The 24,480-nt window shown below is 37.6% G+C and overlaps 2 protein-coding genes across 2 annotated transcripts in view; one reads left to right on the forward strand and one right to left on the reverse strand.

Moving 5' to 3' along the window:
- Window positions 1-719: 719 nt before the first annotated feature.
- Window positions 720-1,750, reverse strand: LOC129777460 (uroporphyrinogen-III synthase-like). Its single transcript, XM_055783729.1, has one exon. It carries the CDS (start codon window positions 1,639-1,641, stop codon window positions 886-888), a length of 756 nt encoding a protein of 251 aa, XP_055639704.1. The 5' UTR covers window positions 1,642-1,750; the 3' UTR covers window positions 720-885.
- Window positions 1,751-12,244: 10,494 nt separating this feature from the next.
- LOC129779119 (putative odorant-binding protein A10) overlaps window positions 12,245-24,480 on the forward strand; it is a 71,870-nt gene continuing 59,634 nt past the window's right edge. The window contains exon 1 of the mRNA XM_055786391.1: window positions 12,245-12,966. Coding sequence (XP_055642366.1) covers window positions 12,771-12,966 — 196 coding nt within the window. The 5' untranslated portion in view covers window positions 12,245-12,770. The remainder of the gene's footprint in view (window positions 12,967-24,480) is intronic.

Below are 24,480 nucleotides of genomic sequence, written 5' to 3' on the forward strand. Positions count from 1 at the left end.
GTGTGAGTTCATGCAGTTGCATAAAATAAATGGTGTATTTGTTGAAAAATTAATTTTTTTTTAAATCTGTATAAATTTTTTTTTCGCTGCACTATGTCTTAATTTTTGCATAACCAAAGGCGCAATAAAGTGAATTTACAAGGCAGCGACAATCTTTTTGGAGTTACGGGCAGTGGCATGTTTATTGCAACAAATTTTTTCAACTGTTTCAATACTTTATTTTTTATCAAAGCAAAATACATGTTATTCCCCACTTAAGGAATATGTTTAAGCCGATTTCTTGCCTAGTTTCCACGACCTATAAAATGGTTGAACCGGGTGGTTTATTGTTTGTCACAATGTTGTTTGGACAATAGATTCAACGAAAATCGTGAACGAAAACGAAACACAATGAGTAAATCTTTATATAATTAACCATTTTATTCTTTGCTAGAGTAAAATACAATGGAGAATCTTAACACAAACAATTATAACACGGGAAACAACTGTATCACGAGTTTATTTTAAAAACAATGAAAAAAGCAAAGCTAATAATATAAATATATCAGAGCGGAAACTAAATATGTTAACTTGGTTTGATTTGTCAACGTTATTAACAATCAGGTAAGCGAAACTCATTTTAATACCATAAATCACTTCGTGACACTCAGTAGGAACATATCGCTAGATCAATCCATCTAATGACTCCAAGAGTCTATAACTCGACAATAAAATAGCTCTTATTCTAATCTCTGGCTAGTTTATTCCCACTCCCACTCTCTTCAATTTCTCTCAAAACTATTGCTTCGTATTCTTTCGACAAAACAGATTGACATTAGTTTACAACACTTAATTTGCATCTGAATCTGCGCTGCATATCTTCAACATCTACAAACTACTCAACAATTAGGTATCTAATAAGACACTAACGACATTCTCTGGCGTGGGTTTCTCCGCCGTTCGGTACACCGTGTAGCCTTTGTTTTCGATCGCCTTCTTAGTGCTGGGACCGAGAGCCACCAGCCGGCAGTTAGCCACATTTAGTTTGTGCCGTTCGAAAATACTCGAGCAGTAGAGAATCCCTGAGGGGCTAAAAAAGAGCAGATATTCCGGGGACGATCCATCTTCGAACAGGTCCAGCAAGTTTTGCTCCAGATTCTCGTGTGGCACAGTTTCGTATACTTCAACGCAATCCAGCGAGTAGCCGTACTCGGACAGTTTGTTTTGGAGCACGTCTTGTTTCAAATTACCGCAAGGGAACAGGAAGGGCAGAGTGAACGTTTTGTTGTATAAATCTGTTTTCATGAAATCTGCCAGATTGCTTGCGGTTCCGGAGTGTTGACCTTTCGTGTTCAATTCCAACGAGCGTTGGATTAGATCGTGGGAGCTCTCGCCAACACAATAGTTTTCCAGTGTTTTCCAGTCATCCTTCAAGCGCTGTCCCTGGAGGGCGTCTTTCACTGCAGTGATGCTACGTGGACTGGTAAATATTAGGCCGGAATACTTATACGGGGACAGCAATCGATCTCGCAGTGTATCCAAGTTCTTAAACGAGAAATCTAAAGTTGGCACAAATATTGGCTGGAAGTTATGTTTTTGCAGCAGGCTAGAGTACACTTCGCTGTTGTCATTGTCAGATTTTAGAATGACAACTTTTTTCATCTTTACGCGGCGACGAAAAGTTAAAATTTTACGAAAATAATAGCCGAAAATTCACGCAGCTGCTATTGGTTGGTGTTTTGTTTTTATTTGCTGATTCTTTTGTGAGCTGTCAAACGCTTTTCTGTTCACCAGCGGAAGTTAGTTGTGATGTTGATATACAGAGTACGCACATGTGCGCAATATAATGTTTGAAGGGGCCGTTATCTACACTCGACAGAAAAAAAAATGAAAGAGCAGTTGTAGAACTGATTTTCAGTGATATAGAAAGGCTGTAACATTGTTGTAAATAAACAATATATATCATTTCAAAGCTATTAGCAATCTAACGTACAAATCTACACATAGGCAGCGCTGTGGTTAAAGTGGTATATATGGTTTGTGATGATGGTTTTAAATTTTGCAATGTGAGTTTATGGAAGGTTTGTAGTTCTTTTTATAAATTGCAATATTATAATAATAAACGATTATTTGATTGCAATGAGTTTGTATGAAATTTTATTCTGCGCGATTTCATATATAACATGTTATTTGCTAACCTTTTTCATTTGAGAAAACTGTATAAATAATGACAATGGTTGAATCAAAAAAGGAAATTCGAGAGCACAATCAAAAAGAAGTTGAAAAATACATGGTTCCTGCATGTGAGAACTACCTTAGAAAGTCCGGAGGTAAAATATACGTGATTTGTTTTTGAGTTTTAGGTTACCTTATCATCCCCATAAGTTTTTGGCTGGGTTTTGATCTAAGGTGACTAAACGTACCGCTTTGAACGGAACATCATGTACTAATTTTTACTTTCAACCCAATATACTATATTCACACCCAGCAAACATTAAATCGCATAACAAGCGTATATATAACATCATATGCCCTAAAATTTGGTTGGCATATAATGCGCCTAACTGGCATATGCATGCAAAAGTGGAGGCCATATACATACATGGCAAATGCTTACCGAATTTGTTTGGATGAATATGCAACTTTGACCGGATATAATAGCGATTATGTTGAAATTGATTTGCGATCTAATATGAATATATTCATGAATTGTCAAAGCACCAAATACGACTTTTACCATACTCATATACGATTTATTACAGACATAGAAAAAAAACAAATGGCGAAAAATATTTTCGTGAAATATTTATTATAGCCTCACGTATCGCCATTTTTATATATGAGTATTTATGTTTGTAGAAATAATAATTGTTTGATTGACTTGTATTGGGAGTGGAATATGAATGTTAAAAATGGCACAGATTGATGTTTGGCGAAAACTGCTCCGATGTGGGTTCGAACTCCGGTCGTCTGGATTATCATCCACCTCTCGCAGCTATCTGAAATTTAATTCAACAGCGGTTAAAACTTTCGAGTGCATCAGCATTTCATTGACATTTCAATATGATGTAATATGTTCTTTATTAGGATTTAATAGGATTTACTGTTTCATGATTTTCTTCAGCATGCAACACGTTTTACTACAGTAGTGAATCGATTTAAATTATACGCTTATACGACACACAAACTGCATCAGCGTAATATACGCATATGATGCGGATTAAATATATTTTACGACAATGTACATCATAAAATTGATGTTTATTATACCGAATTGCGACTTAATTTGATAATGGTATATAAAATCGAGTTTTTACATTTTATGCGATTTCAAATATACACGATACATACTTTGTTTGATATTATATGCAATTATGATTTATTCGGATTTCTTGTAAGACTTGGCACGTGCAAACTTATACGATTGATTGTTTGCTGGGCACTCTCTGAAGATTACAGTATACAGATTTTTAGCCGTTTCAGCATCTGAATCCGATTCAGCGCATGAAATGTTAAAATGGCGAAATTTGTCGTATCACTGAGCGATTGTTTCCAAAAAAGTTTTAATTTCGATCCTCATATGTGATTTTGCTCTTGAACTATGTTTCGAGTAAAACCATTGTGTGTGACCAGAGTCCGAAATCTTCGAAGGTGAAAAATGAAGACCGACTCTAGTCTCGGTAGCTTCTCTTCGACTAGAACTGCTTCGACAGTCGTCGTCAACAAAAAGTGACTTGACTAGAAAATGAATTGACTAGCGTTGACTAGCGAGGATGACTGGAAAACTAGTCCAGTCAGGATTATTCTAACTGACTCAACTAATGAATTCAAATCTGCCTCTTTATTCAACTGACTTCAATCCACATTTCTACTCGCGTACGTGATCTTATTTTTACGTCCATATAAAGAGGAGCGAAAACTTGGTTTCTGATGCAAAAAAGAAGTTACCCCATTAATGGACGGTTTATTGTCCACCTATCGTGAACTTAAATCAACAAACTTAGACATTTATCAAGTATGCTATATAGGTTCTCGCGTTAGTATTAGTTAGTATTAGGTGTGCAAAATAGCGCACACACACTGCACGCTTTTTTATATTTGTGAGTAATTTTCGTGTACGATACAAAAAAATCTCGCACACCTGTAGCGTATGTCAAACCACGTTGAACTCAAACATCGATGCATGCAGACGTCCATGGGAGAGAGAAAGAGAGGAACAAATTCGTTTTAGGGGAAGTCAATTTAAATTGTAATGAAGACAATTTGACTGGGATGAATGAAATGATATAGTCGAGTCGGTAGAGGGAGATAGCTACTGAACGCCCGACTGACTGTTTAGTCGTTATGGCGGAGAATCTGCGTGAAGATGCCAAAAGTCAATACTAACTGAATACGAATATAGCCAGTCATATAGTCAGCTGACTGTCCTCAGTTGACTATGACCAGGGCTCTGCATAGTCATAGTCAACTAAGGATACTGGAAGACTGATTATATTTTGTGTTTGGCTGGTAGTATCGCATCAGTCAAAAGGTTTTTCTACGATGATCAAAATTTGGTCATCAGAGAAGTCACGACATAAACGCTTGTCAAACAGAATCTGGAATGATTTGAAATTTGACAAATTTTTTGAGAAAATTTCCAAAAGTCACAAACTTCTCTTCAATATCTAAATGTTTCTTCTTTGTGGATACCAGAGCAGGTACATCTGAGAATGTTTGATTGATAGGTTTTATTCTCTCCAAAAAAAAATTTTTTTAGTTCAGTTTTTTGGGTTTACGTGCCCCGTTTTTGTTCCTGCACTATTTGGTCAGCCTATTTTAATATAATAAACAAGCTTGTTAGTCAAGAATCTAAAACCGCCATGCCAAGGTCGTCCGGACTTCATGAACTGATGTGTTATCCTATTGGATAGGATGCTGAGCAACTCGTGCTAATCAAACTTAGCATATTGAGGTTTTAGGGGTCGATAAACGTTTCTATGGTAGTTCGAAACACATACCCCCTCCCTCAGGGCATGGGGACTGCCTTACAAATGAAACACAAACTTCTGCATAACTCGAGAACTAATCAAGCAAATGGAGCCAAATTTGGGATGTGAGGGTTTTTGGGTACGAGAAATGTTTCTATGATGGTATGACACCCCTTCCTCCTCTGGAGAGGGGGTCCCATAAAAATAATGCACACATTTCAACCAAACATGTTCCAACCAAACATGACAATTGGAAGTTTTCGGAAAACTCTGAAGGAAAATGGGAAAATTAGAAAAAATCAATTCGCATGTGTTCTAAAATTACACATCGACAAGCGTTTAGTCCATTTGATGTTTGTGGTAACAAAATTGACCTTCGTTCGAAAGTGGAAATGAATTTTGATGTGATAACACGCACTCCTATATCTTCTTCTATCTATATAAATAAAAATGGATCGCCGAATGTGTTGATGAGAGCAAAACTCGAGAAAGGAATTGTCCGATTCAGGGGGAACAAGGGCTGTCTTCATTCTATCATATTTTCTATATCAAACATTTATTCCATGTAACGGAGAAACATGTTATTTGTAAGTGGATGAAAAATCTTGCACGAGAATTGTGTCTGAAAATAATCTGATATTATAATGTCGAGTTTTGGTAGAAGTGCTGGAATTTAATAGAAAAAAATAATTTTAAAGGATAGATTAGAAGATGAACAGTTCTGTGATTGGACCCATGAACGGGCGCTTAGTAAGAAAACGTGGATGTGATAACGAAAAAAAAATTTTGGGCGGGACGAAGTTTGCCGGGTCAGTTAGTTATGATATAAAAATCATCATCAGGCACAACTTTCGTTTAATATGTTTTTGCAATTTCGAAAAAAAACCTCTTATTTCATCACATAAAATACATATTCGATACGTAAAAGTAAATTTTCATTCATATTTTTTTTTCCAAAACCATGTTCATTCCACCTTATTTATAATTATTTTCGCCTCCCAATGAAAGCATACGAAGCTTAATGCCGTCTACGCGAATATACTCTTCAAAATCAGAATCCGATTTGGATTACGATTCCAATAATACAAAAGCAAGAGCAGCAGGTTTTCCATTTTCTAACTCGAGGGCGAACGCGTGAAGCAATTCAGTGCGAACCCAACAGCTTTCGGGTTGAACCTAAGGCGAAACTAGGTTGAAACTGAGTGAATAAAAAAAACGTTTTCACAGCAGTGTGGTTGGAACTGAACAAAACCGAATCCGCTATAAAATATCTCACCTCACGATAATGCACCAGTCTATCGATCGATCATTGTGAATGAATTTTTCACCTAAAATGGCACGAATGTGATAGAATAAGAATCGTTCTCTCCAGGTATGGTTCTGTGAGACATTTTCCTATTGCCTAAACTTAAATTACCGTTTCCCGTTTTGACAACCTTGAAGACATAAAAACGAATTCGTTACAGAAACTGAATATGTACTCTTATAAAAAGTATTTCGATGACTGGATCGTTCATTGGAAAAAGTGTATGCGTTCAGAAGGTGCATATTTTGATAATATAATATAAATTTAGGTGGTGTTTTCAAGCAACCGATAATGGGTGGACAGGCACAAGAAAGAGCTGATGGCGATGTCCAGGATGAAGGACCTTAGTTTGGTCAGTAAAATCATTGGAATGCGTGTGACTGAAAATTCTGTCCGTGTAATGAAAGACCAGGGAGGCCACAACATCAGTTTGCTGCAGCGAATTAATGAAGCCGATTGAAATGTGGTTGTTACATCCGAGGATCCGAATCGAAAGTTACCCAAGGCGTCTATGTAGCGAAGAGGAGAAGAAGCAGATGGATAAGGTGCGATTTCGAGTCTTCCGTACCTGGCGCAGTCTACAACTCAATCGTGATCTCACTGAGCCGATACTGAAGCTAGAAAAAAGAAAGAACCCAGAACCCAATATTTGACGGTTGAGGTGGAATGTTAGAAAGTCTGATAGAAAGCAATGAAAACCAACAAGCATTATTTCTGTTTATTCGTTACCCAAACATCCAAAGTAAGACTTTCAATCAGTGTTCAACCGGGATTTTTCATATGATCAATCGTATTCTGCATCACAAATTTTACCCAACAAATCATAATATTTAGGCACAGGAACCATATGCGACATTTTCAATTATAGTTGGGGGAAAAGGGGACAGTTTCGGACAACGCTTGTAAAAATTAAGTGGTACAATTTTCAACCAAATTAAAAATAAAAGTAAGTTAACAGCCCTTCCACCAACAGCTGTCACATGGTTTGACATCTCCTGGTCGTTTATCACTTACGAACACAACACAGTGCCCATTTTCATACGTGTTTCGAAACTTTTGAGCATGAAGTTGTAAGTATTTCCCTAATTCCTTTGTGAACGATTTAGAAATTTAAGTACACCATCTCAGTTAGTAACTAATATGAAATGAACAAAACGTGCATACAACAGGGAAATAAAGGTCTATTTATTAGATACAATTATGATTTATCTTCGGATGGTGGTGGGGCACATTCGGACATCGTTCACGGGGCACATTCGGGCACTGTTTATTACCTCATAAAATTTGTATCTGATTGTTGTTTACTAACAAACATCAATTTAGACCCAATGATGGTTCGAAACTACAAAAAGAAAACCGATAGAATCAGTATCAACGAAGATGAGATGGAAAGAGCTATCGAACTAGTTTCGAATAGAACGTTTTCATGATTCTAGCTCATAGGTGGTCCAACTGGGTCCATCGTCTTTGCTAATTTCCCAACTAACGGTTGCATAACGGGAAAACTTTTTCACAATGTTCTGGAACATTTGATAAACGTAGCGAAAAGCAACGTAAACGAATCAATTTCAAAAAATCAAAAATCAATCAAAAAGTCATTGCACTTTGGAGAAAATTAAATATTGCCGAGAAAATGTCACAATTCATGTATCTTTTCCACCATATGTCACAAATCGCTTACAACCGCTGGATGTTTAAGTTATGGGCCCTTTCAAGCAAAAGCTCTCATTTTCCCAGAACTATTGGCTACTTAACCATCCTGGAAAAACTATTTCTATACACGACCTTTCAGTTGCATCGGCTTATAATGCTTCTTTCAATCTGAGTAATATCCTAGCTGGATTCAAAATGACAGGTTGCTATCCATTCTCAAGAAAGGTTTTTTCGGACAAGGATATTGAATGCTTAAATGAACTGCCCCACACATGGGGCACATTCGGACAAAAGGCAATTTTCAAAAATTCGAATAAACCATTCGTAATCGCATCAACGCACACCTCTAACACGTTCATATGATACATTGATGTCAAAATGACAACCAGGATGAATTCAGGATTTTTTTTCAAGTTTTGCAAAAAATATTAAAAATCAAGAAAAAAAGTGTCCGAATGTGTTCCCCTCTCCCCTATGCAGTAAGGTCTCTTAAAATTCTCCAGGTGCATTATTCTGGACAACAAGGTGTTCAATTTTGGAATGCAGTTGATACTAGAGTCCCATTCTCTACTTGTAACATAGATGTATGTTTATGAATGAATTATGAATCTTCTGTAAGATATATTCAAACAGATTAAGACACAATATAATAAAATTTGAGCATCGGAATTATTATTAAGTAGCGATTTTTACTTCGAAATGAAATGAAAAAAAATGCAAACATTTTATGGAATTATTAACAGAATCGATAAATTGATGTCTGCCAATTACTATTAGAATTCTCATCAATGATCCGTGTAATATTGACTTCGATAATTGTTGGTTTATCCTAATAGACGAGAGATTATGAAACCCGACAAAAAATCTTTACTAAAATACGTTGGAGCAGCTCGATGTCAAAACGCAGTTTTCGAAGACCTCTGAACAGTGCTTGGAAATATAGGGTTGGGGAAAAAGAAATGTCGTATTTCTGATCGAAATTTGACGCTTTATTTAACATACTTAAAATTATCCCATTTAAGTCAAATATGCTCCGTTTTGTTCGCAAACTTGTTGCCATTTAGAAGGCAACTTCATTATCAACTCGTGTGGCACCCATACATCCAGCTTTTTTTGGAATCTAATCTTCTTCAAATGGTTCCGAACGGTTTTATGGTCTATACCCAGTTCCTGGCCAATCGAGCGAGTGCTCATATGTCGGTATACTTGGATGATTTCAACGATTTTATCGGTTTCCACGACGATTGGCCTACCAGTACGGGGTGTATCTTCGACAGCCACTACACCAGAATAAATTCGATCAAACCAACGCTGTGCTGTGCGAATCGTTACAGTATCGGGTCCATAAACTACACGAATTTTTTCGGCCGCCTTCGTTGCAGTTTTACCTCGCAGGTAGTAAAAACGTAAAATATGGCGAATTTCGTGCTTGGTGGACTCCATCTTTGCGCGCTATAACTTGAGACTGAAAAGGACAATCACAACACTGTCAAAACGACACTTGTAGCGCAGATTGTCGTCTTTAAATAGTCGTATAGTATGACCCGATGTGAAAAGTACAATACAAGATATGTTTAAGTGTTGCCATATATTGACAGTATACGTCATTTCTTTTTTCCCAAACCAATATCTGTATCACATCAATCTTTTCAGCTGAATTTCCGATCACATTCGATCATTATACCATTGCATTCGGGATACCGAAAATGAACCAACGCCGAACCTCACAATCACAGCAAGCCCCTCACAGTTGATTCATCCAGTTTTGTTCATTCTCTTTTTCGTTCTGTTCTGCGTTCACGGAATGTGAGCAGAAGAAAATGTCCCTAGTTTTGTCATTCATAGATATTAATATACAAGTTCATTCACTATCAGCATCGTTCTCGAACACTGACAAAACGGAGAAATTCGTTGAGGAAGAAAACGATGTACAGAATGTTCATAATATTGACAAGAAATTAAATTGTTCAAGCATGCAAGGTTTCTATCTCAATTAAAATGCTTTCATTTTAAATAGTGGATTTACAATTCCAATTCCACTTATCAGAAATGCTTCAAAAGTCTCCAATTCCGATGTAAAAAATAACGTCTTGACTCAAATTTCAAACATTTGATTTTTCACTCAAATTCCGAACACACGAACATAAAATGGTGGTGTCCAAGACACGACCGCAATCGGAATATTTCGAGCTTCCTTTTGCAAACGGATTAAACTGGGTTATAGGATTAGCGGATGAAATTGCCAACATCCTGCTTTGGCTGACAAAGTTTGCATTCGTTACTCGGATCGATTCTGTAGAATGACTCCTCGCAGTCCAAGCCTATGCAATCCTTAGCTGTGAGTGTGCATGCAGATCTTGCTCTTTTGTTGGCATTTCCGCTTGCGCCACCGATTTGCGTTGCCCTTTCGGAGTAACTTCAAAAATAACTGAATAAACAAGGCACTGACTCAATGAAAAAATCACACATATATCGTGATATTGAATTTGAACAGTCACAACATTCCTGAAAATTCAATGGCATGTGAATGAATTCTCATGACTCGAGCTTTAAGAAAAGCTCAGATAGCACAGAATGAATATGAATAAACTGACCAGACGTCCCGCTTTTCGCGGGACAGTCCCGCGTTTTAGCAAAATGTCCCGCGTCAGATTCTGTCCCGCGGAACGTCCCACGTTTGTCAAAACTCTCGACAAAAAAAAATTAAAGCTAATTTTAGTTCACTCTCTCTTTGAGTCAACATTATTATGTGATCCCACAAAAATGGAAATGATTGGGATGAATGTTTTGGCTTCGTGTTCTGTTGAGCAATGTGCCGAAATTTTCAAGCACTTTGAAAATAATGGTAAATTTTAATTTAAAGAAAATTGTAGAATTCGCATTGTGCTCACCAGGTACAAATGCTGTAATTTAGTATTTTTTTCAGTCGTAAATAAAGTATGGATCACCGAAAAATCACAACCAACTGTCGACACGTTAACCCACGTTAAAGCAGTGGCAACTATATTGTCACCCACAATCATTGTTTTCTTCCCTGCACTTGGGATAGTGTTTTTATTTTTTTTTTAACTGACGACTTCTAAAAGTATCTGACTATACTTCAATTTTTCTAAGGCTGCTGAAAGTGTAGGATATTAATTTGGCAGTCTTTTTTATGTAAACAACCCGCGTTTTTAAAACGCCTACAGAAAATTATGTTGAAATTCGTTGAAAATCCAATAAGTTGATAAGTTTTTTACTAGAATAATAGAATAATAAGCCCTTTTTGTGTTAATTTCTACAATGTTTATTTTATACTGGCAATGAAGTGAACTTACAAGATAGCGGCAAAAATATCGCCACCATATACATGCAAACCTGTTTTTGTGCGATCCCTTTTTGTGCAATTCCTCGTTTGTGTGAATCTCTTTGTGCGATTTTATTATGAAATCGGGGCTTGAATCACACAAACCAATTTCACAATCAATAAAATCGCACAAAAAAATCACACAACTGAGCAATTGCACAAAATGCGATCGCACAAAAACAGTTTTGCTTGTATGTATAAAAAAGAAATAAAATTTTTTTTTTGACTCGATTATATACAGAGTTCGATTACACACAGTTGTTGGCGTCCCGCGTTGGACCTCTGGCCATCTGGTCACTTTAAATATGAATGAACACAGTTGTAAATTTGTTTGCCGTCGAATAAATGACAGCAGCATCGACGCGTTACACTGATAAAAAAATATTTTCAATATTACTTAACAATCTCAATATTTCCAAGCCCTGCCTCTGAAAACAATTTCGAAATCGCTACGCTCTTCGCACTTTGCACACACTCTAACTTCTCACAACCAACCTTCGGTTCGACCAATGAGCTAGTCTTTCGATTCCATCGTCCAGATTGTTCGCTTTTGATCACCCTTTTGATATGATTAAGCACAATAGGAGTGCAAGTATATCTGATATCTTGTTGTCACTCAAGCGAGCCACACTTGACTCATATCAAAAGCCATTAAAGTCGAACAAGCAGCAGCTCTCCCGCAGCACGATTGTCTCTTGTTCTCCGGTGTGCGCTTTGCTCCGATCCTGGTTGCGATTTTGCTAAGCCCAGAGGCGATCTCGGTGGGTGGTAAGGAGGTGGGAGAAGAACAAACATTCAAACAAGTGAATTCCACCCGGCATGCGGCGCAAGTTTGTTTTGGTAAACTTCGCTCCATTCCACGTGATTCCGTCTGCTCGCGCTCGTGATCCTGTCATGAAGGTCCTGGCCGTGGTCAGGTTCTCTCGATGGGAGAAATTTATCCTATTTTCTCGAGAGGCAAAAAAGGGAGACAGCATAAAATGTTGTGCACCCCACATGCAGACTTCAGTCTGCTGTCGACGGTCGTGTGGTTCAGAATATTCTTTTTGAGCTGTATGAATGCGGCATCACCGCCGGATTTAACCGGAAGCGCGTATTAACCATATCATAAAGTGAGTAGCACTGAGAGCAGACGGGAAAAACCGATTCATATCACGTGCATAATCAGGAGTGTACCAACAGTGTCGCTGGTGTAAACGACCGTATATAATTGATCAACTTCCGGGCAATTATGACTGTTTCCGAGTTTGATTGAAGACAAACAGAGTGGTTTATTGTTTGCTGCTTTGAAGAACGCGTGATGTTTGATAGCATCAGTAGCAGCATAATCAAGTGAATAATTAGTAGTTCATTCAAGGCATCCCAAAGGCCCTTTGATTGAGTGATTGTGTGTTCTGAGAATAAGAAGCGGCTCGAATTTAACTGGCCACACGAGTGAGGCGTTGTTCAAATAAGGATAAGTGCGTGAGTGCGGCAACAAGCGCCGGCGGTGAGCGTGATTGGAGTAGAGAAAAACATGAAGTCAACAAGGCAAATTATGCTATCGGCGGGGATAATCGTCACTTTGATGCTGCTAGCGTGGCCTCAACTCACGACCGCAAACGACAGCCAGAATCTCAACCGTCTGCTCAACAATCAGGTCATCGTTAGTCGGCAGATAATGTGCGTGCTGGAGAAGAGCCCCTGTGATCAGCTGGGACGGCAATTGAAAGGTTGGTTTCGGCGTTGATGTGTAAGATTTGGGGTGAACGATGGAATCAATTTTGTCATTCTGAGGAATAATGTGCTTTCTGCAGTTGGGTGATCACCCAAATATGTCGACATGGCCAGGCTGGAGAGGCGGTAACTGGATGAAATTCAAAAATTATGGAAAATGCTTTGTACAGATTAAATACGCGTCTTAAATTTATTCCGGGGTTCTTTCGTGTTCGAAATTCAAGTCCATTTGCATTTTTATATTAAGTTAATCCTCGTCATAAGTAATTCGCGTGAATAATTATTGTTATAACATGCATTGAGTACGCAACTCAATCCGTTCCGTTGGTTTTCTACCTGAAACATACATTTATTTGAATAATAAAAGTAATGAGTAACATAATGTATCTTGCCATCTTTCTGGCTATTTACGGATTCCGTTAAACTTTTGAAGTCAATAATGAAATTCCAACATCCAATTTTTGATACCCTGTTCTCAAGTAGAGCGTATTCCACTTAAAGCGTTCTGCATTGATCGAAACAAATGATAGCCGGAAGAGACAAGGTCTGGGCTATGAAGCGGGTAAACCAGAATTGCCCATCCGCAATTTTACAAACAGTTTTTAATACGAACAGCAACATGAGGCCGAGCGTTGTCATGAATTCATTTTTCGTCTTCTTGTGGTTAGAGGCTAAAGAACTGCAAATTTCAAAGCCTCTCTAATACAAATAAGGAAGGTCTTCTTGTGAACACTATTTCGTTGACAGATATCGACACTTCCCGATTTAGCAAGTCGCCTATTTATAGCATCTTGAGTCATCTTTTGGTACCGGAATGAATCAAGTTGTATACTCAATAGAATATATTTTTCATTCTAATGCATCAAATCCAATAAAACAAAATAGTCTTTGTATGAAAATGACTGTATTCTCTCCGATATATTCGCCAGCATCATTACAAATAGGTGGACATTGAAATATCAATACTTTTAAACGACAGTATTGGAATGTGGAACAAAATATTATTCAAATGGTCAAGTCCGACAATAAGTAAGAGCTTATGCGTGAGTTTCTTGGATTCCAAGGAGAGTTCGATGAAATGTTAAGCGAATCAACATTAGGTTGGCAATGTTTTGGGTAGCCGAGACTTAGGACAAGGTACCGGCTGATTCCATTGTCAAGTCATGGAAAATGCTGATATCTCGTTGTCAGTTGTAAATGAATGCATGCATTCTGAAGAAATTGATTGACTAAGACAATACCGTACACGATGAGGATGCGGAAATTGAGGCCCTGATCCACATAGTCAACATACTTTTGCATCCAACCACATATTTCTAAGATGACGAAAATTCATTTTCGACTGCCGAGGGTGCGAATGCTTCATCGGTTTAGGACTACATTAGGTTGATGAAGATGAAGAGCCCGAAAATTGGGTTTCAAATGGAACAGCCTTATGTGGAATCGAAAAAGTTATTACTTGGGTTGAGGAAAATGGATTGCCAATGGAAAGATAATTCCTGCAAAGCTGAGGTTTTTTTACATAACATATCCACAATTCAGAGGTGTTATTTTTTGTTCTTGAGTTATGATTTTTCAAAATTACCCGATGGTCCGAGAAATCATTTTCATGATATTAATGCAGTTTTTGTCCATTTTTTGACGTAGAACTACGTCTCCAGGAAGGGTGCCAAATCAGAAAACAGGTCACGTTTTTATGAAATAAAGTAAACGTTAATAACTATTTTCACTGTGAACGAATTCTCATGATTTGCGTACCAATCGAGTCGGAAATTCTCTAAGATTTGCTTTATATGCTATACATTAAAATTCGCTAAACTCTAAACTGGAAGAATTTCCTTTTTCCCATACATTTGTTCTGCCGATTTGTGTGCTAACCCTACCCGTACTTTGAATGCTTATAACTCGAACATCTCTCAATAAATCGGGAAGATGTTTGCATCAATTGATAGGAAATATTTCTACGCGTCTATCACAGTTAATAAAATATTATTTTTCATGAGATGAACAATTGAATAACTGTAAAATGTCAAGCGTTATCTAAATGCCTTAAGTGCCATGTTTTGATTGGCCCGATTTACGGTTTCCCCAACACAGACTTCAAAATTGATGTACCTGTGGAAATCTGCTTTGCAAATATGCATGCATGTCGGGGGTATTTTTGTTCCTACCGTGCTGTGTTTCCCTAACACGGACTACAAAATTAATGTTCCTGGGGGAATCCGCTTTGCAAATACATACAAGTCGGGGGTATTTTTTGGTTTTGAGTACTTTTGTACTCGCTCGTCGTTGTGCAGACCGGAATATGTTTCCCTAAAACGTACTTTTAAACTGAGCAGCCTGGGAATATCGTCATTTCAGATACTAGAAGTGAATTAATTTTCGCAGTTCGAGAACTACGTAAACATGAGATGTGCAATAATTTCAGAGGAAAATGTAAAATACAATGATCGTTTGACAATTTTCCCGTTCACATATTTTGGTTGTCCTAGGCATCATATCAAACGTAAAAGGCCGTTCATCAAATTTACTTGTTACGAAGAACATAATCTATTACAATGCATGAATTGATCTTACATGGCATCTATTTAAACATTTTACTTACAAAACAAATATGTTAAATTCGATTGAATTCGAAAAATGTTTCACTCAATCGATAGCTTATTCAATACAATACAAATACTTACTAAAACAACGGTAGTCCCACGTCAACCCTGCCGTTATATCGTAGATATAACCCACCCATTTTTTTTCACAAGGGCCCTTCTCAGGGCTAGAGGCGAAAAAAAAAAAAAAAAAGGATGGAACGAAACTACAGTTGCGAGTGAGCGAATATCATTCATGTCTAATGTTGATTCCAAATACATATACACACACAGATCGATATAAGAAGAGAAAGCCCTCTGTATCATAGTGTGCTACAACAAAAAAGATGCATACGAGAAATTTTTGTGCTAGTGCAGATATGGAAGAGTATCCAGAATTTTGCAATATAGATATACACTGCATTTATTTAGATACAACGTATATCTCATGGAAGTATGATTTCAAATGCCCTTAGGAAAACCTTGCTGTTGCATGTTATGGGGTTCGATTCCACCTCAAGCGGAATATAACAGTAAAGGTGTTTATAGTTTGTGATCGATATCTGAGTGGGAAGGAGAAAGTCTGATGCGAGTTGACAGTGCAGTTCAATCGTAAAGTGAGTACGGAACCAAATGAACAAAAAGTGCGGATAGCTTTCGACGATTCTGAGATGCATGCATGAGTCGAGACTACTGAAGTAATAAAAAACCGAAAAACCTTAAAAGTTGTTTCATGAATTTCGATGCATTCTAATATAATATCCAAAGTGATAAACAAGTGGATTGAATAATATAATTCCGTAGTTCTACGTCTAAAACTGCGGTCGTGTCCTAGATACAACCCGTTACAATTTTTTAATGCAAACGTTATTTCAATTTCAATCATTTAGTAGTTGAATAATAATAATGGATTCGATTCTTTGATTAAATATGCTATTACGATAGAAAACCTAAATCAGTTTCAAACGAAATTTGGCAAATACTTGGGAGTGACTCAACAAACCACATCATTACGTTTAAGTGCAAGGGACTGTTTTTTCTTCAATTGTGTACAACCAATGAAATATTAGGCTGTCAAAAAAGTCCTGCGGTATTTTTTTTTGAATTTCCATTTGTTCATAAAATTAGTTACAATCATCTGTTTTAAGTCAAATATGCGCCGTTTTGTTCGATGACTTGTTCCCAACGAGATGCCAACTTCATAATACCCCTGTTATAGAAGCTCGCTTCCTTATTGGCAAAAAACTTGGATAGCCAATTTTCACAGGCCTCTTTTGTGGCTAACTTCTGACTACCTAGCTCGTTCGCCATGGACAAAAACAGGTGGTAGTCACTTGGTGCTAGGTCCGGACTATACGACGGATGCAAAAGAACCTCCCATCCGAGCTCCCGGAGCTTCTGGCACGTCACCAAAGAAGTGTGTGGCCTGGCGTTGTCCTGATGGAAGACAATGCGGCCTCTGTTTATCAAAGATGGCCTCTTCTTCATGAGTGCTACCTTCAAGCGGTCCAGTTGTTGGCAGTACAGGTCCGAATTGAGCGTTTGGCCATAGGGAAGCTGCTCATAATAGATTATTCCTTGACAATCCCACCAAACACACAGCAGAACCTTCCTGGCCGTTAATGAAGGCTTGGCCACCGTCTGAGCCGCTTCAGCGGGCTTCGACCACGACCGTTTGCGCTTCACGTTGTCGTAAGTGACCCACTTTTCATCGCCAGTCACCATCCGCTTCAGAAACGGGTCGATTTTGTTGCGATTCAGCAGCGATTCACATGCGTCGATACGGTCAAAGATGTTTTTTTGCGTCAACGTGTGTGGCACCCATACATCGAGCTTCTTTGTGAATCCAAGCTTCTTCAATGGTTTTCGACGACAGGCCTTCCGGAGCGTGGCGCATCTTCGACGACCTCTACACCATAACGAAAACGTTGAAACCATCGTTGTGCGGTGGATATGGAAACTGTATCGGGTCCATAAACTGCACAAATTTTATTGGCAGCTTGAGATGCATTTTTGCCTTTGTCATAGTAGTACTGTAAAATATGTCGGAATTTCTCTTTATTTTGCTCCATATTTGCGACACTATAACTCACAAATGACTTAACCAAACAAAACACTGTCAAGGACTATATTATAGCGCGCAAAAATACATTTCCAACAAGCTATAGTATGACTCGATAAAATGAATACAACTAGAACTACGCGCTTACAACGACACCTCGCGGAAATACCGCAGGACTTTTTTGATAGCCTAATAATAAGTCCCAATTGAATCGAAGTTCTCATCTGTGCTTGAATTTCTCACAAATCTCTTTCGGGTTGTAGTTTAACCATGTTGGAAAGCATAAAAATTTTAAGCTAAAAAAAGATTGAGGTAAACGGAGGTGTGTTTTAATCCCAATATTTCAATGAATTTCAATGAGGTTGAGCCCATCAACGTTTGTTTAGTGAATGTTCAAAAGAATGCACGTAAACAATTTTTTTTTGTCGGGACGAAATTCAACTAGTAGAAAATAAAAATTAATGTACACCATCATTCTTTAAAAATTAAATGTTCCTCTTCGGTTGCAATGCATCCTTGCCAGCATTTTATCCACTTCTTGGAGCATTATTTTTTATATAGCGATTTGTGTCTTTTGTGATATTTGATGTATTGCCTTCAGACTCCTAAATCACTAAATAAAAAAAAATCCGAAAATAAGAGAAATCTAGAAACACCCCAACTTATTTGGTTTCCCTCAACCATAGTTCCGCCAAGATTTTTATTCATACTGTGAAAAGCATACAAATATATTCGCTTCAACCATTATTATTCAAATTTTAAGACAAATTTAATTTCCGGCGTGCATTTTTGTACTACACGAAATAACAAAAGCACAACAAAGGAAGGGCCACTGCTCCGGGGGGTACAAAGCAATAATATTCGAAAGCTGCAAACAAGTCCGTTCGAAACAGCCCCCACTCCTCTCAGTACGACATAAGAGGATTGCTATCCAAAGAAAAGAAGATGAGATATGATTTGCCCGTTCTCGAACGACCAGCCACTCATGGCAACGGTAAAGAGGATAACCTCCAAACAGCGGAATATATGCATGCGAGATGTTCGAGGAAGGACACAAGATAACGACATGAAAGTAAACATGTACCAGCATTGTAACCATCGATTACACAAATATTTATTAGAGATAAATAAGGAGCGAAGGAGTAGCGCTGTTCTCCGTCCTCCCACCGAAAGGAAAAAGTTTGAGAAAATGTGTTTTATATTATTTCACGTTACTGTATCCAATTTCCTCCTGTTAGATAACGGAGATTGCGATACTCATTCGAGAATACATGAAATATATGATTTGCATAAAATAGTAACATGAAAGATGAATGTGAAAGTACATTGCGAACATTGAGAAGATGAGTATACCGTTCCGAAACTCATTAATAGGTGTTAAAATTCCAATACATAATTCACTTTAACTTAGTGACCACGGTAACAAATAGAATGAAAAAAACATTCAATTCTGAGTAAAATCCCATCGAAACAACATGTATCGTTCCGAAAAACTCGCTCCACCACCGTTATCATCTTGGTGCTCCGGAACGGCAATAAGCAATACACAACGGAACCGCACGGAATCTCTCATCTAGTAATTTAATCCACTTTCGCTCGTTCCATCCCTCATCCATCCGCAGAGCATATTCGGAGCCAATCCTGGATTCACCATTGAATTCAATCATCGAAGCTACGGCTCGAGCCTTTGATGCCTGTGGATTTAGCGGAAGGAAAGAAAAGGAAAAGCGCGTACCAATAAAAAGGGTGCTGCTTTTTTTTACGAACCATCCTGGGATCCCAAAAATTGATCCTGTTTTATTGTTAACGCTACAGAATCAAGTTAAGCTTCACTTCCCCGGCAACGGGGCCCAAAAAAACAGTGCGTGAGATTCTGTAAATAAAAGAAACTTTCTTCCTTTTTTTATACCCCCGGTTAATCGAGCTATAGCTTCGGGAGTGAATTTAACCTGGCCGAGCCGAGAAGCCGGAGGAATCAAAGGTGGTGCTCTGATCTACGTGACGTGATAAATTCGAAGCAACATATTGACTTGGCTGGAAGACCTTCCCCGAAGCGCTTTAATACAAACAAACGCCTGGAGGGAGCGTGAAATTAAGGACAAAAAACGATGTTTTGAAACCTTTTCCTAGAGGGACAAAACGATTCTAGGTGAAGTTGGAACAACAAGATAATAGCCGGCAATTCATAATCCGCAAAAACGAGGGAAAGTTCAGTCCATTGGTTATGTAAACAAGGACAAGAGGAAGCAAAAAAAGGGGATCCACCATGGGGGGGCAAGATTCTGGGGGATTCCGTGAAAGCATTATGCTTTCGCCGAACATTGCCCATCGAGATCGACCGGAAAAACTTTGTGGACGGTCTTTATTGGGTTCGAGGGAATTCTCGCTTTTGCTTTGTTTGTGCAAACCCCTTTCGGAAGCTGTTGGCCACATCAAAAGCAACAACGTCTGGTATTTGCAAAAAAATAATCTGTTGCATCTATGCTTGCAAAACTACAAAATACGAAATTTAGGTTGTTCATTGTGCAATAAAATACCTTTTTCGCTTGTGACTGATAAATTCAAAATTATCGGACACGATAAGCTTCAATGTTCAATGTTTTTTTGTTTCGTGTTAAATGTTGTTCTGTCTTGAATGGTTGAATTGTCGGCAACTGTAGAGTTTTTGAGTTGAATTCAGTTTTTGTTGCTGGCGGTATGCTTCATAGATTCTGAAATATGAAAAAAATGGTGCCATGGTTCCATGGTGCAACCATAGAATAGCACGAATCAATCAGCAGGGGATTCAATCTGTCTTTCCATTGCGTTTTCGGATACTCTACGTGCAGCGTTTCACACGAGAGCTGGTCGTTGTTCAACCTTGCTGGCATTCCATATTCGTTACTTCGCGTTTCATATTTTTTTTTTTTGTTGAAGCATCCTTTTTTCTGCTATTGCCTGCAAGTGTTAATCGGATTAGAAAGCCGGAATACAACAAGCGTGCGATGTTAGATGTATCCCCAGGACATAGTGCTGCATATTTTCATGCACAGAACGGACAGTTGTTTCTGACGTGTAATGAAAATTGTGTATGACATATCATGTTCGAAAATAAGCCTACATGCGACTGTTGAGCGCATTGTAATCAATCATGAGATAAATGCTATGATTCTGTAATACTCCATCATAATTCCATTTTACCATTTCAGCTGAAAATGTCATTTCAAGTTAATCTAGTTCAGTTAAATTCAAGCGCCACCGTCACTGAGAGCATCATGATCCCTGTGGCATCATCATATCATTAGGGGTCGCTGGGTTGTAAAGCTTTTAAATCACCCTCTACCAACTTTCACACGGAGTGCGAAGGGCACAAGTTGCCCTCCGTGCGGACAGATTGCATAAATAACGTTCGTCGGTTCTGATAAATAAGAGCATACACGATGAGCTGAACAGGCGAAAATAACATCCACGAATGACACCATTTCACTCTGTTCTGTGATTGCTCTGCCTCGAACTGGTTTGTTTGAAGTTGTCTAAACTCGACGAGTCATTTAGTGTATTTCTATATTTCCATTACCATATTTTTATTTCCTCTTTTTTTTTAGATCTGAATTCTCTCAAATAAACCATTAACCGTGTAACTGCGTGAACTCAGATTTCCGGTTCAACCCGTAATTCAGTTTGTGGTAACACAATATAAACTCATCGAACAACCGCAATTGTGGGATTTGAATTTAATTTCGCGCGTTGTGAAATCATTCGAATGGTGGCGTTGGGGTGTGAGTCTGTTTATTCGAACGATTAACATTTACTGATGTAATAACATTTTTGAGGTACAGATGCATATGGAACATTAAAAAAACCACAAAGGCAAAATCAACAGAATCAATGATTGCGTTGTGGAAAAGATATTGTATTATCGTAATTGATGTGATGTTATTCGACGGTGTGCATATTTATTTGCAACACATTTATTGATTGAAAATCGACGGTTGATTTAATCCACTGTTTGTTGGGTTGCGTGAAATTTTGCAAACATTTACACTGCATTCGTGCAGTACAATTATTTGATTAATTTAAAAACCTTCGATATGTTAAACAAAGTCTGCAATTGTTCCCAGTGCAAATCAAAGGCAATAACTACCAGGTGTATGCATATAAAATTGGACTTGACCATTAAAAATACACGTCTATTGTTCTTGAAACGTTCAAAATATTTTATTAAAAATAATAGTTGTCGGAAGCTGCACACTTCCCTATCTTTTAGGGTATTTATGAATGTCTTGCCTTTAAAAAAAATGTTCTATTCGTCAAACCAGTAACTAAGTAATTTTCGCATGATTTTAAAAGAATTGAAGTTCTGCTTGGCGACTGTGTGCCCAATAGATGGAAACAGTATGATGGCGCATTGTCATCAATAAAATCACTGTTTGTTGCATTTTCTGATATTCCGATAATTTTTGGAGCAGAGCACAGTTCAATACGAAAATTCGGTGTGCGGGTAATTTGGCACCCTAATGTAAACATAGTGATGATGATACACTATGCTAAGTATTGCATGCCCATGCAGCAAAATTAAATTTCACCCGATTTGGGGATTGATTCGTTTTATTTTTTTTAGTTAGAAATAAATCGAGATGAAATTTGTTCACTTTTTCTTGAAAAAATCGTTTTTTTTGTTCCTCTTTGTTTTGTAAAATTGCATGCTTTTTCGTCAAAGTTGAGTTAATTTACGTAAGATAGTGTACTTCACTTCTATTTTGTATGAAAATGTCAAAAAATACATTTTTCAGTGATTTCAGGACGATTCTTTTAATTTGAAAAAGTAAAAAATGGGGTGCCAAATTTATACCCAGGCATCTTGGGTACTCGAATTTGAGTTGTTTCACTTCTATGCTCAATGCTCCGAGCCAAATCAAGATTTTTCAAATTAGTTTGCGGGAAAATGTCCGCAGTAGATCCCTTCATAAGCTGACGTAATATGAAGAAATACCGAGCATTGGCCAAGAGCTAAGTCAAAAAAAACAAAATGGGGTACCAAATTTGTACCAGTTCCTCTAACGATATACTCATGAATGGAATGAAATTATGAATGAATTAAATAAAATTAAACTTCTAGCGAATTATTTCCTTCCAAGATAGAACTGTCCAGATTCTGTCGCGAACACGCAAATTCATTCTCTGATGACTTTTTTGACACAGTCAACGTTGGAAGCCTAACATATGAACAATTAGGGGAAGTGGGGGCATAGTGGTCACCCTGAGGAATATGCCCATTTCCAGCGTTCACATACCGCTATAATTCCCGTTTTTCGAAGAATATTATAGTTCAACTCATTGTTGTTCAAGATAGCATACGGCTTTTACTATAAAAATTCAAAATAGTACATTTTTCATCATTAAAAAAAGATGAAAAATCGATCTTTTTTTTTGCTTGGAAGTAAAGTGGTCACCCGCACATATCAAGCTAAATGTGATAGATTTATGCGTTTTTTTCGTCCAAATTTGTACAAATCATATTCGATATAGTAGGTACATGTATGAAATAAGCTTGGTCTATTCACCTAGAGTCTCAATTTAAATTTTCTGATGCATACAAAAATGTTGTAAGAAACACATAACGTTCCGTAAAATGAGTATTGGTTTAGTTGGAGTGGCTTATTTTCCCAGGGTCAAAACCACAAAAGGAACCTCTTCAAGTGCAGAATGTGATGAGGTATATTAGCTTCAGTAAACAGAACATTGTAAGTCGTTGGGCACCTATGACCACTTTGCCCCCAAGCACCAAAGTACTTTCTATGCTAATTAATCGCTGAGATTGAACAAAATATCTGTTCACCTCTCCTAGAATATGTGAACTGACGTCCAAACTGATGATTTGTCCAACATATCAGATTGAATAAATTGAATTTCACGGGAAATTCCTTAGATACCATGCGCACAGACTACGGCCGAATGGCTATCGTGAGAGCAATTTCTATTTTTATTTATATGTTGACATACGACAGAACTACTGAAGTACAGGGTGACTCAAAAGTCATTAAATTTTTAAAACATAATGTGACTATCAATACGGTGTCAATAGTCAATAGTTATACTATCAAACAAGCAGGTGATCACTTTGCTCCCCATGACCAATTTGCCCCCACTACCCCTAGTCGCCCGTAATGTCCAAAAGTTTGGCCACCTCTGATTCAGATTAATGAAAATTGGAAGTATTTCCTTTTTACCATACATTTGCTTTGTTCATTTGTGTACTTACCTACTTGTACCGCCAATAATGAGCAACAAATGCATTCATTTTTGTTCGTATCCAACGTTCTGAATCATATTTCGGACGCTTATAGCATTTGGTGCTGACAACAGATCTAAACTTTATGCACGGGTTCAGGTTCAAATTCAATATGCTTTTAAGCTTTCTAGTATGGTACCTATTTGATTGAAAACATTAAAAAATTATCGAATAGAAATGTTTTCCAATTGAAGCGAAGAAGAATCAAATATCGGACACTATTTATGGAAAAAATCAAATTTCGGACTGAGTGAATTCTAATTTCGAGCATTCTCGTGGGTTTAAACTCAATTTATATTTCTGTACAAATACTAATGCAATAAAATGATCAAACATGCGAAAATAACAACGAATTGGCATGGCCTGAAAGTGTACTGAACTTCCCATGCACATACAAATGTCTTGAAAAATTGTCTAAACCATTGATGACTTGTAAACTTTTTTTTCCAAAATATATATTTTTGCTAAGGCTCATATGGCGTTAGCCTAACGGGGCCGCAAGTTGAATATTTTGACAATATTTCTTATTACCTATGTTAGTAATATGTAACCGATTACTCGCGATTGGCTCGAGGTTAGTTTTACAATTTAT

The sequence above is a fragment of the Toxorhynchites rutilus genome, chromosome 3 (assembly GCF_029784135.1).
Source record: "Toxorhynchites rutilus septentrionalis strain SRP chromosome 3, ASM2978413v1, whole genome shotgun sequence".
NCBI lineage: Eukaryota > Metazoa > Arthropoda > Insecta > Diptera > Culicidae > Toxorhynchites > Toxorhynchites rutilus.